The sequence below is a fragment of the Phacochoerus africanus genome, chromosome 12 (genome assembly GCF_016906955.1).
Source record: "Phacochoerus africanus isolate WHEZ1 chromosome 12, ROS_Pafr_v1, whole genome shotgun sequence".
Classification (NCBI taxonomy): Eukaryota; Metazoa; Chordata; class Mammalia; order Artiodactyla; family Suidae; genus Phacochoerus; species Phacochoerus africanus.
Window position 1 is genome coordinate 49,521,166 of NC_062555.1, and position 12,305 is coordinate 49,533,470.

Genomic DNA, 12,305 nt, shown 5'->3' on the forward strand with positions numbered 1-12,305 from the left:
TTTGCCTCCTCTATTTACCTAGCATGCTTAGTTTGGGTCTGCTGATAAAAAAAATGCAGATCAAATGATATTGTTGGGAGTTCCTGTCATGGCTCAGTGGTTAATGAATCCTACTAGGAACCTTGAGGTTGTGGGTTCGATCCCTGGCCTCGCTCAGTGGGTTAAGGATCTGGTGTTGCTGTGAGCTGTGGTGTAGGTCATAGACGCGGCTCAGATCCTGCATTGCTGTGGCTCTGGCGTAGGCCGGTGGCTACAGCTCCAATCAGACCCCTAGCCTAGGAACCTCCATATGCTGTGGGAGTGGCCCAAGAAATGGCAAAAAAAGAAAAAAAAAAAGACCAAATGAGATTATTGTACCTTAGTGTAGCCCTGTGGTAGGTACCATTGGGAAAAAAGAGATATCTCAGTTGGCTTTATTTTATTTTTTTTTTTAATTTTATTTTTTTTTATTATAGTTGATTTACAGTGTCACTTGGCTTTCTTTTAAAGTGAAAGATGACTTCATATAATTTTTAGTCTAAAAGAAGACACAGCCTAGTCTATCTGTTGTGAATAACTATGCCAAAAAATGGAAAAATAAATGTTAACATGCCTATAATGATGGAGTGTTTCATATAGAGAATGTTAGAAAATATTATTAAATTGTTATTATTATTATTTTGGGCTACAACTGCAGCGTATGTAAGTTCCTAGGCTAGGGGTTGAATTGGAGCCACAACTGCCAGCCTACACTACAGCCATAGCAATGTGGGATCTGAGCTGTGTCTGTGACCTACACCACAGCTCTCAGCAATGCCAGACCCTTAGCCCACTGAGTGAGGTCGGGAGTCAAATACACATCCTCATGGATACTAGTTGGGTTTGTTACTGCTGAGCTGCAATGGGAACTCTGTCACAATTTTTATTTTTTTTAAAGTTTTATTGAAGTAGAGTTGATTTACAAGGTTGTGAAAATTTCTGCTGTACAACAAAGTGATTCAGTTCTACATGGACAGACATCCATTCTCTTTCAGAAGCTTTTCCCACATAGATGATCACAGTACACTGGGTAGAGTTCTCTGAGCTCTAGAGCAGGTCCCATTGACCAGTCATTCCGTAGACCACAGTGTGCATATGCCAATCCCAAACCCCCAATCCATCCCTCCCCCACCTTCCTCACCTGTCCCCTTTGGTAACCGTAACTTCAAACTCTGTGAATCTGTCTCTGTTCTGCAAATAAGTTCAGTTGTATCCTATTTTTTAGATGCCACATATAAGTGATAGCATATGGTATTTGTCTTTCACTGTCTAACTTCATTTAGTATGATAATTTCTAGGTCCATCGATGTTGCTGCAAATGGCATGATTTTGTTCTTTTTTATGGCTGAATAATATTCCACTGTGTGTGTGTGTGTGTGTGTGTGTGTGTGTGTGTGTGTGTGTATCTCATATCTTCTTTATCCCTTCCTCTGTTGATGGACATTTAGATTGCTTTCATGTCTTGGCTATTGTAAATAGTGCTCCAGTGAACATTGGGTTGCATGTATCTTTTCAATAAAAACCTCTCCTTTTAAATGTTTTCCAAACTCTTTTTTTTTTCTAGAAAGTGATGTGCCTACCAGCTGTCCGAGTCAGTGGTGGCCATATGCAGGTCACTGTTACAAGATTTACAGAGAAGAGAAGAAAATCCAAAGAGATGCCTTGACTGCATGTAGGAAGGAAGGTGGTGACCTAGCAAGTATCCACAGCATTGAGGAATTTGACTTCATTATCTCCCAGCTGGGCTACGGTAAGAACTTCCGTCAGTGATAGGCTTGACTCTCATCTTCCTGTTACACCACCTGTCTCTGGAACATTTCATCATGTTGGAGTTAATAAACTAATAAATTCAAGTGAACCATTCAGTGATCAAGTTAGTAACAAATATTAATCATGCCTGAAAGATAAAAATTGTATAGTAATTTAAAGAATTGTTATTACTAAGAGAAAATTTGATCTTTCTTTTGATATGGAACCCACTTATGCATAGTTTTGTTTTTTTTTTTTCTTTTTATGCCACACTGTGGCTATGGAAGTTCCCAGGCTACAGGTTGAATTGGAGCTGCAGCTTCTGGCTGACACCACAGCTGTAGCAATAGGGGATCTGAGCCATATCTGTGACCTATGCCACAGCTTGAAGCAATGCCAGATCCTTAACCCACTGAGTGAGGCCAGGGATTGAACCCTCACCCTCATGGATGTGATGTTGGGTTCTTAACCCACTGAGCCACACCGGGAACTCCCTATAGCTTTTAAAATATTATTTTTGTCTATATTTTCTGAATTCAGAGAAGTTCGCCTTAAATCGGTCAATATCTTTTCACTGACTGGAATTCTTTGTGTGTGGATTTTTTTTTTTTTTTTCTCTTTTAAGGCCCTTATTTTGTCTCACAGGAAAGGTCCCTCAAGGAAGCATCTAATACTTTGGATTTTATTTTCTGATTAATCTAGCTCGTGCTGCTAAAATGAGCAGTGAAAGAGGGAAGATGTTTGGTTGGAGTGGTTAGATGTTGGTCTAAGCTTTTAAAGAAATGTGTGTCCCCATTTTAGGACTATAATTTAAGATCCGTATAGAAAAAGCTATAACTAGAGTTCCCGTTGTGGCTTGGTGGTTAACAAATCCGACTAGGAACCATGAGGTTGTGAGTTCGATCCCTGGCCTTGCTCAGTGAGTTAAGGCTCTGGCGTTGCTGTGAGCTGTGGTGTAGGTCGCAGACGCAGCTCGGATCCTGCATTGCTGTGGCTCTGGCATAGGCTGGCAGCTACAGCTCTGATTAGATCTCTAGCCCGGGAACCTCCATGTATTGTGGGTACGGCCCTAGAAAAGACCAAAAAAGAAAAAAGAAAATGTTGTAACTAAATATGATAAAGTTTTCAAAAATTGGCCCTATCAAAAACGTTTAGTCGCTCTCTGAAGACCTAGTGGTTAAGGATCCTGTCTTGTCACTTCTATGTTTTGGGTTTGATCCCTGGTTCAGGACATTCTGCATGCTGTGGGCATGGCAAAAAAATGGGAAAATGGTAATTCCTGCTGTGGTGCAATGGGATCAATGGTGTTTCCAGAGTACTGGGATGCAGGTTCAATCCCTAGCCAGACACAGTGGGTTAAGGATCTGGCATCGTGGCAGCGGTGGCATAGGTTGCGCCTGCAGTTTGGAACTGATCCCTGGCCCAGGAACTCCATATGCTTGTCTCGGGGCTGCCAAAAAACAAACCAAAAACGAACACACACCAAAAAAAACCCCAAACCCCAATCTGTTAAAAAAAAAAAATGTGGGTAAAATGAGTCGGGAATGCTTATTCCCAGAGAGGAGAAGGGCAAAGAAGCAGATAATGACCATGGCCACTCAGCAGTACTCGCTGATTAAATGATTATCATTTTCTGCTTCCACTGATGAGCTGTCTGAATAGCTGCAGCTGTTCATTTCCAGCGAGCAAAACAAGAGGAAATGAATGGTGGTGATGGTGGGGACGGCTTCCTGACACTTATGGCCTGAAAATTGATAGGAGTGGGGGCAGGGGAGAAGGAAATTGAGTATAGTCCCCTGTGCTCTGTAGTAGGACCTTGTTGTCTATCCATCCTATATAAACTAGTTGGCCCCTGCTAATCCCAAACTCCCAGGCCTCCCCTCCCCTCCCTGCCCCTGGCAATGACAAGTCTATTCTATATATCTGTGGGTCTTTTTTTGTTCCATTGATATGTTCATTTGGTTTTTGTTTGTTTTTGTTTTTTTGCTTTTTAGGGCCACACTCACAGCACATGGAGGGTCCCAGGCTAGGGGTCTAATGGGAGCTATAGCTGCCGGCCTGTGCCACAGTCATGGCAACGCCAGATCTGAGCTGCATCTGTGATCTACACCACACCTCACGGCAACGCCGGTTCCTCAACCCACTGAGCGAGGCCAGGGATCGAACCTACAACCTCATGGTTCCTAGTCGGATCTGTTTCTGTTGTGCTATGACGGGAGCTCCAGATATGTTCATTGGTATAATAATTTCTTGATTATTCTATACCTATCCTGGAGCATTCAGACTACACGATAATAATGTCATCCAATCTCATATATCTGAATAATATCCTGACATATACGGCATGATACTTACAGTAGGTAATAAAAGTTGCATGTGAACCCGTGGAAAACAGATTAGTTCAGAGGCTATAGACTAACATGCAAATTTTGCTTTACTTTATGTCATATGGTCTCATAATAGGAGAACCTTATATATTTATTGCTCTCATTATTTGGAGAATTTGGATGACAAAGTTTGCTTTCATTTTTTAAAATTTTTTATTAAAATTTTTTTTTCTTTATTTTGTTTTTAGGGCTGTACTTGCAGCATATGGAAGTTCCCAGGCTAGAGGTCAAATCCGAATCAGAGCTTCCGCTCTGAGCTTCCACCACAGCCACAGGGACACCAGATCTGAGCAGCATCTGCGACCTACGCCAGAACTCAGGGCAGCACCGGATCCTTAACCCCCTGAGTGAGGCCAGGGATGGAACCATGTTCTCACGGATACTAGTCGGATTCATTTCCTCTGTGCCACAAGGGCAACTCCGACAAAGTTGTCTTTTAAACTCAGCTAGAGAATTAGTTGATTTTCCCTAGGGAAACACCCCGTTTTTTGTTTTTTGTTTTTAACTGATAAGGATTTATCTAAAATAATACAAATAGTATTAATAAAGGTAAAGAAAATTTGTAAAGTTAAAATTATTGTTTCTAAGTCTCAAGCCTAGAAAGCCTGTTTTTTAGCTAATTGAGATGCTATCTTTCATGTTAATCATGGAAATACAGTGGAGAAATTGGGACCTACCCGTATGAGTTAGGATTCCATCAACCAAGACAGCTGCCCTAACAGATTTGTGAAAGTGTGTCTCACAACTTGATGCGCCCATCTTATGTATTTTTTGTGGGGTCAAGGTTATGTGCAGGAACTAAAGAAGTTAGAAGGGGAGACGCGTTTTGTGAGAAACACGTTTTTCAGAAACTCTGTTGTGGGAGTCGGGGGTTGAAGTTTTTGTTAACCTAAAAACCTAAAAACCGTGAAGGACACATGAGGTCATTTCGAAGCCTATAGGTGCTGCTCAAAGATCTTGCTCTGCCAAATTATGTGAAAGGAAAAGGGCTCATCCTGACAAAACCCAGAAACATCTGCTGGGGCTGGCGCCAGGCCAATCGGAGAATTCTCCAAGAGCCAAGTTGAGTGACAACTTTTAGGAGGAAGAGACTAAACCATTTCAGGAAATTCCTATACGATGTGGCCTTTTCTGATTTTCTGCCACAGCATCATCTTACAATCTTTTGGCAAGTCATGTGATTTAACCGTTTAAAGAACCTAAATCAAGCATTCGTGATGGAATTCCCAGAAGTGCAACTTAAGTAGATATTGAATTATGTGTTCCTTCAATTTCTAAAAATACAAAGATGTGTATGATTTCCTTTTATTTATTTATTTATGGCTGCACCCGCAGCATATGAAAGTTCCCAGGCTAGGTGTGGGTGCCGGCCTACGCCACAGCCATGGCAACACCAGATCTGAGCTGCATCCTTGACCTACACTGTGGCTTGCGGCAACGCCGGATCCTTAACCCACTGAGTGAAGCCAGGGATTGAACCTGTATCCTCATGGATACTCGTTGGGTTTTAAATTGCTGAGCCACAACAGGAACTCTGAGGTGTGTATGATTTTAGCCATGAGTTCCTAGGCCTTCAATGTGCTCCCATTTTTACTTATGCGATTTAGAATTTTTAGAATTATAACAACTGATAAAATCAATGATGCTCTTCATAGACTTTCCAAACAGAATGATCACCTTTTATATTTATACCTGGTTGTTTTTATTTTAACTTTTTTTTTGTCATTTGGGTTTTTCAGGTATTTCCTGGTGAAAATGATGCCAGATTCATTTATATTTATAGACTAATAAGTCGGTGCTAAATGCCAGGAGATAGCACAACTCTAACGTTTATTTATCTCCTCACTGTATAGATAATTTTCACTTCTATTACAGTGATTAAGCTTTGATAGAAACACCTCAAATGTTCTTGATAACCACCTCATCAGGAAAAGAGAAGGGATTTTTAAAATTTTTATTATTTTAAATCATTCGTAAGATTTAACAAACAGGTTGAGGTAACAATAAGCTACCATATTTCCAGCACCATGAGTGTGGTTGATGTGGTAAATTATTTATAACAAAAAAGCAGCTTCATGTGATAGAGGGTAATGATAGACCTACTTCGGTTTCATTCTTCACGGTGAGAAGAATACATTACACATTTTGTTTTATTTTTAATTTTTACACGTTGTGGCAGAGGTGACTTACAACGCGATCCTTTCTGCTGTACAGCCAAGTGATTGGTATACGTGGACACACATCCATTCTCTTTCAGATTCTTTCCCCACATAGATGATCACAGAATTTTGAGTGGAGTTTTCTGTGCTCTCCCGCAGGTCCCCACTGGCCACTCTTTTCATGTCTCTCAGTGCACATATGCCAATCCCAAAGCCCCAGCCTATCCCCTCTCCCCACCCTCCCCTTTGTAACCATAATCTTGTTTAAATTAAAATTGAGAACAGGAATGTAGTTGGTAGCGCCCTCTACAGATGTAGATCAGATGAACGCTCAAAAGGGTGGTCTTTTATGGTAGATATAATATAAGGGAGTTCTTGGTAAAGAAGGCGGCTTCCTTTCTTGATAACCTTTTGATCTTTGGAAAGAGAACTTCGGGTAAATCACTTCTTTGTTTTTCTTCCTGTTTAGAGCCAAATGATGAGTTATGGATTGGCTTAAATGACATCAAGATTCAAATGTACTTTGAATGGAGTGATGGCACCCCTGTAACTTTCACCAAGTGGCTTCCTGGAGAACCAAGCCATGAAAATAACAGGCAGGAAGATTGTGCGGTGATGAAAGGCAAAGTAAGACAACTTTAATTACTCATATCTGGCCAAAGCCATGGGGAAATTTTCCTTCTGCCCCACTTATTAGCTATCGTAGTTTCCGTTGTTTCTGTTCTATTAAATTGACATAGATCAAGGTTGAAGTGGAATTCTTGAGTCATTCTCAATTGTCTGGCAAACTCACATTTTCAAGAGGACCAGGAAAGCAACAGATAGAAACTTTCAAAAATGAAATTAACTGGTAGCAAATGCCTATATTATTCCCATGCTTGGTTCTTAGTGGTGCCATATCTTCATGCGGCTTGACTAATCAATTCAGAACTTTGGTTCACCTAAACTGGTAGCTCTGAGTGGCTGTAGACCTCATTAGACCTACCTCGGGTCCTACAGCCTAGAATCTGTGCTTAGACAGCTTTCTGTATCTTCAGTGTCACTTTAGCGACTGAAATATATCATCAAGTTATCTTTTGTTGACAGATGAAGAACATGGTGGTTAAAATGCTGGGTTTTGAGTGATGGCTTATCTCCTTGTTTGTGAAGTGAGTGTAATAATTGTATCCAGTTCACATGGTGGGTGGAAGGAGTAAATGGGTTAATGCATAGAACATGCACAGTGCCCGGCCCACACTTATTGTTCAATAAATATTAGCTCCTGTTTTTGTCATTGCCATTTAAAAAAATTTTGTATTTATTTATTTTTTGGCTATGTCTGTGGCATGCAGAAGTTCCTGGGCCAGGGATCAAACCTGCATCATAGCAGTGACAATGCTGGATCCTTAACCTCTCAGCCACCAGGGAACTCCCCTGATTGTTTTTGTTTTTTGGGGTTTTTTTTGGTGATAAGTTGAAAGCTTGAGAACCCACAGAGTGTCCATGAGGATGTGGGTTCAATCCCTGGCCTCACTCAGTGGTTTACGGATCCAGCATTGCCACAAGCTGCAGCATAGGTCATAGATGCGGCTCAGATCTGGTGATGCCGTGTTTGTGGTGTAGACCACAGCTGCAGCTCCAATTTGACCCTTAGCCTGGGAACTTCCATGGGCCACAGATGAGGCCTTAAAAAGGAAAAAAATGCGAGAGCACATCACTGAAGGAACAGCCAACCGTGTATCTTGGGAAGAGGAGACCAGAGAGCCTCATTCTTACAGAGAACTCCAAGGCCAGTATGGTTGAAAGTGTGGGGTTAGTGGCAGAGGGGTGGGGAATTTTGAAAAACACCAGCAGTGAGATAACATGCATTAGCTTGGGGGGAGCAACACCAGATCTTCGGTTTATCAATGTTAGCCTGGCTGAAGAGTTGAGTACCAGAGGGCTGTGGGTGGAGACCAAGCGAGAAATGAGGAATTAGAGGCCAACAGTCCAAAAAACATTTTTCAAGGCATTGAGCAAGTAAGGGAAGGAGAGGAGAGGTCATTTTAATGCGAAATCTCTAAGGAAGGAGGAGAGGGTGGAACCGGAAGCAGATTTGACACATGGCACCTTCATGCCGGGAGGACGCTCATCAATAGAAAGAGGAAGAAGGGCGGAAAGAAGACTGACTCCAGGTGTGTTTTCAGGTTGAGCATCTTGCGTAAAGGAGTTCTTTCGGGATGGCTTTATAGGTACTCAGTTAACCTGAAAACAGCTGTCTCTAGGGATGGATGAGGAGGCTGCCTGCAAACCTTCTGCGGGGACCAACACTTAAGGGCTTACAAGCATTTTTCGTTTCTGTCTAGATCCCACAGTGGCTTGACAGTGAATACAAACACATCCTGCAGCTACGGTCTCTGGTTGCATCTTTGTCACCAAAGTCAGATTTCCAGTCTCCTTGTCAAATGGCCATTTACCTTGCCTCTTCGTAGATGTCTTTTTCTCTGAATAACCTCGAGTCTTTGTTTTCTTTTTCAGGGACACAAGTACGGGAAAAGATCATCAATGTCAAACAACTGATCCTCATTAAGTGTTTTTTTTTTTTCTCCTCTGCTTTCGGCAGGATGGGTACTGGGCGGATAGGGCCTGTGAACGGCCTCTTGGCTACATCTGCAAGATGAAATCACAAGCCCAAACTCCAGGAAGAGTGGAAGTGGAAACAGGCTGCCGGAAGGTGAGTACAGAATGCACAGCACGGTTCCCCATCAGCACATATGACATGATAGCCTTGGCTTGATTTTTGTCCGTGAAAGTCCTTCGTTGTTCTAGAAGCCAAATGCTTCGGCTGTTTAAATATTCAGTGCTGTGCTGTGAGTATTTTGTATCTTGTTATCCCCCAAGCCTTCTTTGGGTATTCTCTGCCTGGCACCCATGTGATCAGTAGCTCCTTTCTGAAGGTCAAGGGACTTGGAGGAAAGAAAGCGGGCAGTTAGATGACACACTGCATAGAGCCTGCTGAGGGTAGGGCGATTAAGGCAGGCCATCAAGGAACTGGTGGTCTGTGGCCCAATGGGTCATCAGGGACCCATCCAGTAATTGATAGCAAAGGATCCTTAGTCACTGGTTCTATTTATAATATTTCTGTGAGCCTGTTTCTGGTGGGGATTCTTTTCAGGAGATCCCTGCATTGGGAGGGAGGAAGTCTACACTCTAGCTGGTAGCAGCACGTAGTAGTAACTCAGTTAAACCAAGTCCTGTCACCCAATCCTGTTGTGCTCCAACCTCATCTGCACCGCAGTTAGTATTACCTCCCCGCAGGCCTGCAGGCCTTCTCTTTCGTTGACGTTAAAGGAAACGATTCCTGGAGTTCTTCTCGTGGCTCAGTGGTAATGAATCCGACCAGTATCCATGAGGATGCAGGTTCGATTCGTGGCCTCGCTCAGTGGGTTAAACGATCCGGCGAGCTGTGGTGAAGGTTGCAGACATGGCTCGGATCCCACGTTGCTGTGGCTGTGGTGCAGGCCAGCAGCTACTGCTCTGATTCAACCCCCAGCCTGGGAACTTCCATATGTCTCAAAGGTGGCCCCCAAAAGACACAAAATTAAAATTAAAATTTAAAAATTTTAAAAAAATTAAAAAGGAAGTGATTCCTGTGGAGCAGTTTCTAAAAGGCTAAAGAAGCTACAAAAGTATGGGGCTATGGTGATGATTTTCCTGTTTGATTGCTGAGTTGCCTGTCTTCCTCTTTTTTCCTTTCTCACTTCTCGTGGATAAAAATAAAATAGAAACTGAGTTTCTCTTTCCAAGAGAGTCAGGTTGTGATCACATCCAGAATTTTTGAGACATAGTTGTGTACTGAACAATGAAACCATAAAGAAAAATAGCACAAGCACAGAAAGATCGCAGACCGTGAGAGAGACGAAGGATCTTTGTGACGATCGAAATCGCCCTTTTAATTGTTACCTTCTGGAAATTTCAGTCCAGAGAAACGATACCTTTTTTGGAGTCATACAGAGGCAAGGCTAGAACCCACATCTCCTGCTCCCAATTCATCACCCTTTCGCTGCTGGTTTCTCTGCCAGGACACTTACATACTCTGTGTTTAATCATATGCGTATCTAAGAGATATTGTATGTTATCATAAATACATACTTATAGAAAATTACATAATAAACCAATCAACAAATTTTATTACTTCTGTGCAATCAAAATTATATGTATACATTTCTATTAATTGTCGATATCCACAATTTCTTATAAAATCCTATTTAATCATGAGGTTAGTCATAAAAATAAAATATCAGCCAACTGATACTTGTTGAGTGTGGTTCCTATGCTCTCAATGATCTTAAAAGATAAGTATTACATTTCTAATTGGAAAAGAGAGGAAGCAAAAACTGAGAGATATTAATCTGACCAGTTTAAAAACACATGCTGTAGGCAGTGATGTCCTCAAATCACTGAGAACACTAAAACAAACAAACAAATGAACAAAACCTGTTTGCCAGCAAAGGAAGCTAATATAACAATTTTGGGGGGTTTGGGCCTGAGTGCTTGGTATCGGGGTATTTTTGAGAATTCAAAGCTACAGACCTTCTATCATAAAGGTCTGGGATTCCGTTTTCAACTTACTGCTACCTGTGTGTGAAATTTGATCTAAGAAATTAATATGAAATGGTCCCGAGTTGCAAATATTCCTAGGTGTCTGGCAGATGCAATTGTAAATCTGCTCTATATGGAAGTCCCCCTTTTCAGGTTGATTAGGAATCCCATAGATGACTTTAAAATGCAAAATTGTAAAAGGGACCACCAGGAGCTTTAGATGGTGGAATTAATGGATATAGCATTCAAGTGAATGTATTGTAAAATGCTTAGAGGGAGTTCCCGTCGGGGCTCAGGGGAAACCAATTTGACTAGCATCCTTTAGGATATTAGGATGCAGGCTTAATCCCTGGTCTTGCTCAGTGGATTAAGGATCTGGTGTTGTCATGAGCTATGGTGTAGGTCACAGATGTGGCTCAGATCTGGTGTGGCTGTGGCTGTGGTGTAGGCTGGTGGCTACAGCTCCAATTTGACCCCTAGCCTGGGAACCTCCATATGCCTCGGGTGTGGCCCTTAAAAAAAAAAAAAAAAAAAAAAGTGCTTACAGGAGTATAAGGTGGAATTGAAACCATGGACCAGCCATCAAGTTTTGTTATGTAGTGTTCTCCCACGATTCAGTTCTAAATATTTCTATTTCTGTTAAGATTTTTTTGCACCCATGAATTATTTAGAAGTGTGTTTGATTAATAAGGGTGTTGTTTGTGTTTTAGTTTCTAATTAGCTGGGAGGTGCTAGTGATTTTAATTTCACTATATTTTGCTCACATAGTTTTTGTTGCTGTTGAGATTTTCTTCGTTATCTCGTTCATAGTCAGTTTTTATAAATATTCCATCTGTGCTTGAACAGATGGATCTTTGGTTTGGAGGTTTAGGGGTCTATATATGTTGACTAGATAAAACTTAGCAATTATATTATCCAGATATTCTATACTCCTAATGTTTTTCCTGCTTGACAAAATATTCTGCTTGCAATTCTATCAAGTTTTTTAATTAAATATATTTGATTTACAATGTTCCTTCAATTTCTGTTGTACAACAAAGTGACCCAGTCATACATATATGTATAGTCTTTTTTTTTTCATACTATCTTCTATACTGTATTGTATCTTCCTGGTGTATCAGTTCTTTAATTATGTATTTTTTTCTTCATTCATAATAATATTTTTTTCATAAGGTCAGTTTTAAATAATGTTAATATTGCAACAGAAGCTGTCTTTTGCTTGGTATTTCCCTGGCATCTCTTTTTTTTTTTCTTTTTTTCCAGCTGATTGCTTTTAATCATTCTGTGTTGTTATATTTAGGAATGGCTTTTGTAAATATATATCTGCATTTTCACTTTTAATCTAATTAAGGAACTCTGGCTTTTTACCAGTAAACCCATGAGTTTAGATTTGTTTTGCATACCAATTAACTTGGATTTGCTTCTACCATAT

At 41.0% G+C, this 12,305-nt stretch overlaps 1 protein-coding gene across 1 annotated transcript in view; it reads left to right on the plus strand.

The window, feature by feature from the left end:
• The window catches only part of MRC1 (mannose receptor C-type 1), a 119,300-nt gene that overhangs the window by 48,989 nt on the left and 58,006 nt on the right, over nt 1-12,305 (plus strand). Inside the window, 3 exon segments of the mRNA XM_047755025.1 lie at nt 1,583-1,768; nt 6,783-6,940; nt 8,895-9,005. Of these exon segments, the coding sequence (XP_047610981.1) occupies nt 1,583-1,768; nt 6,783-6,940; nt 8,895-9,005 (455 nt within the window).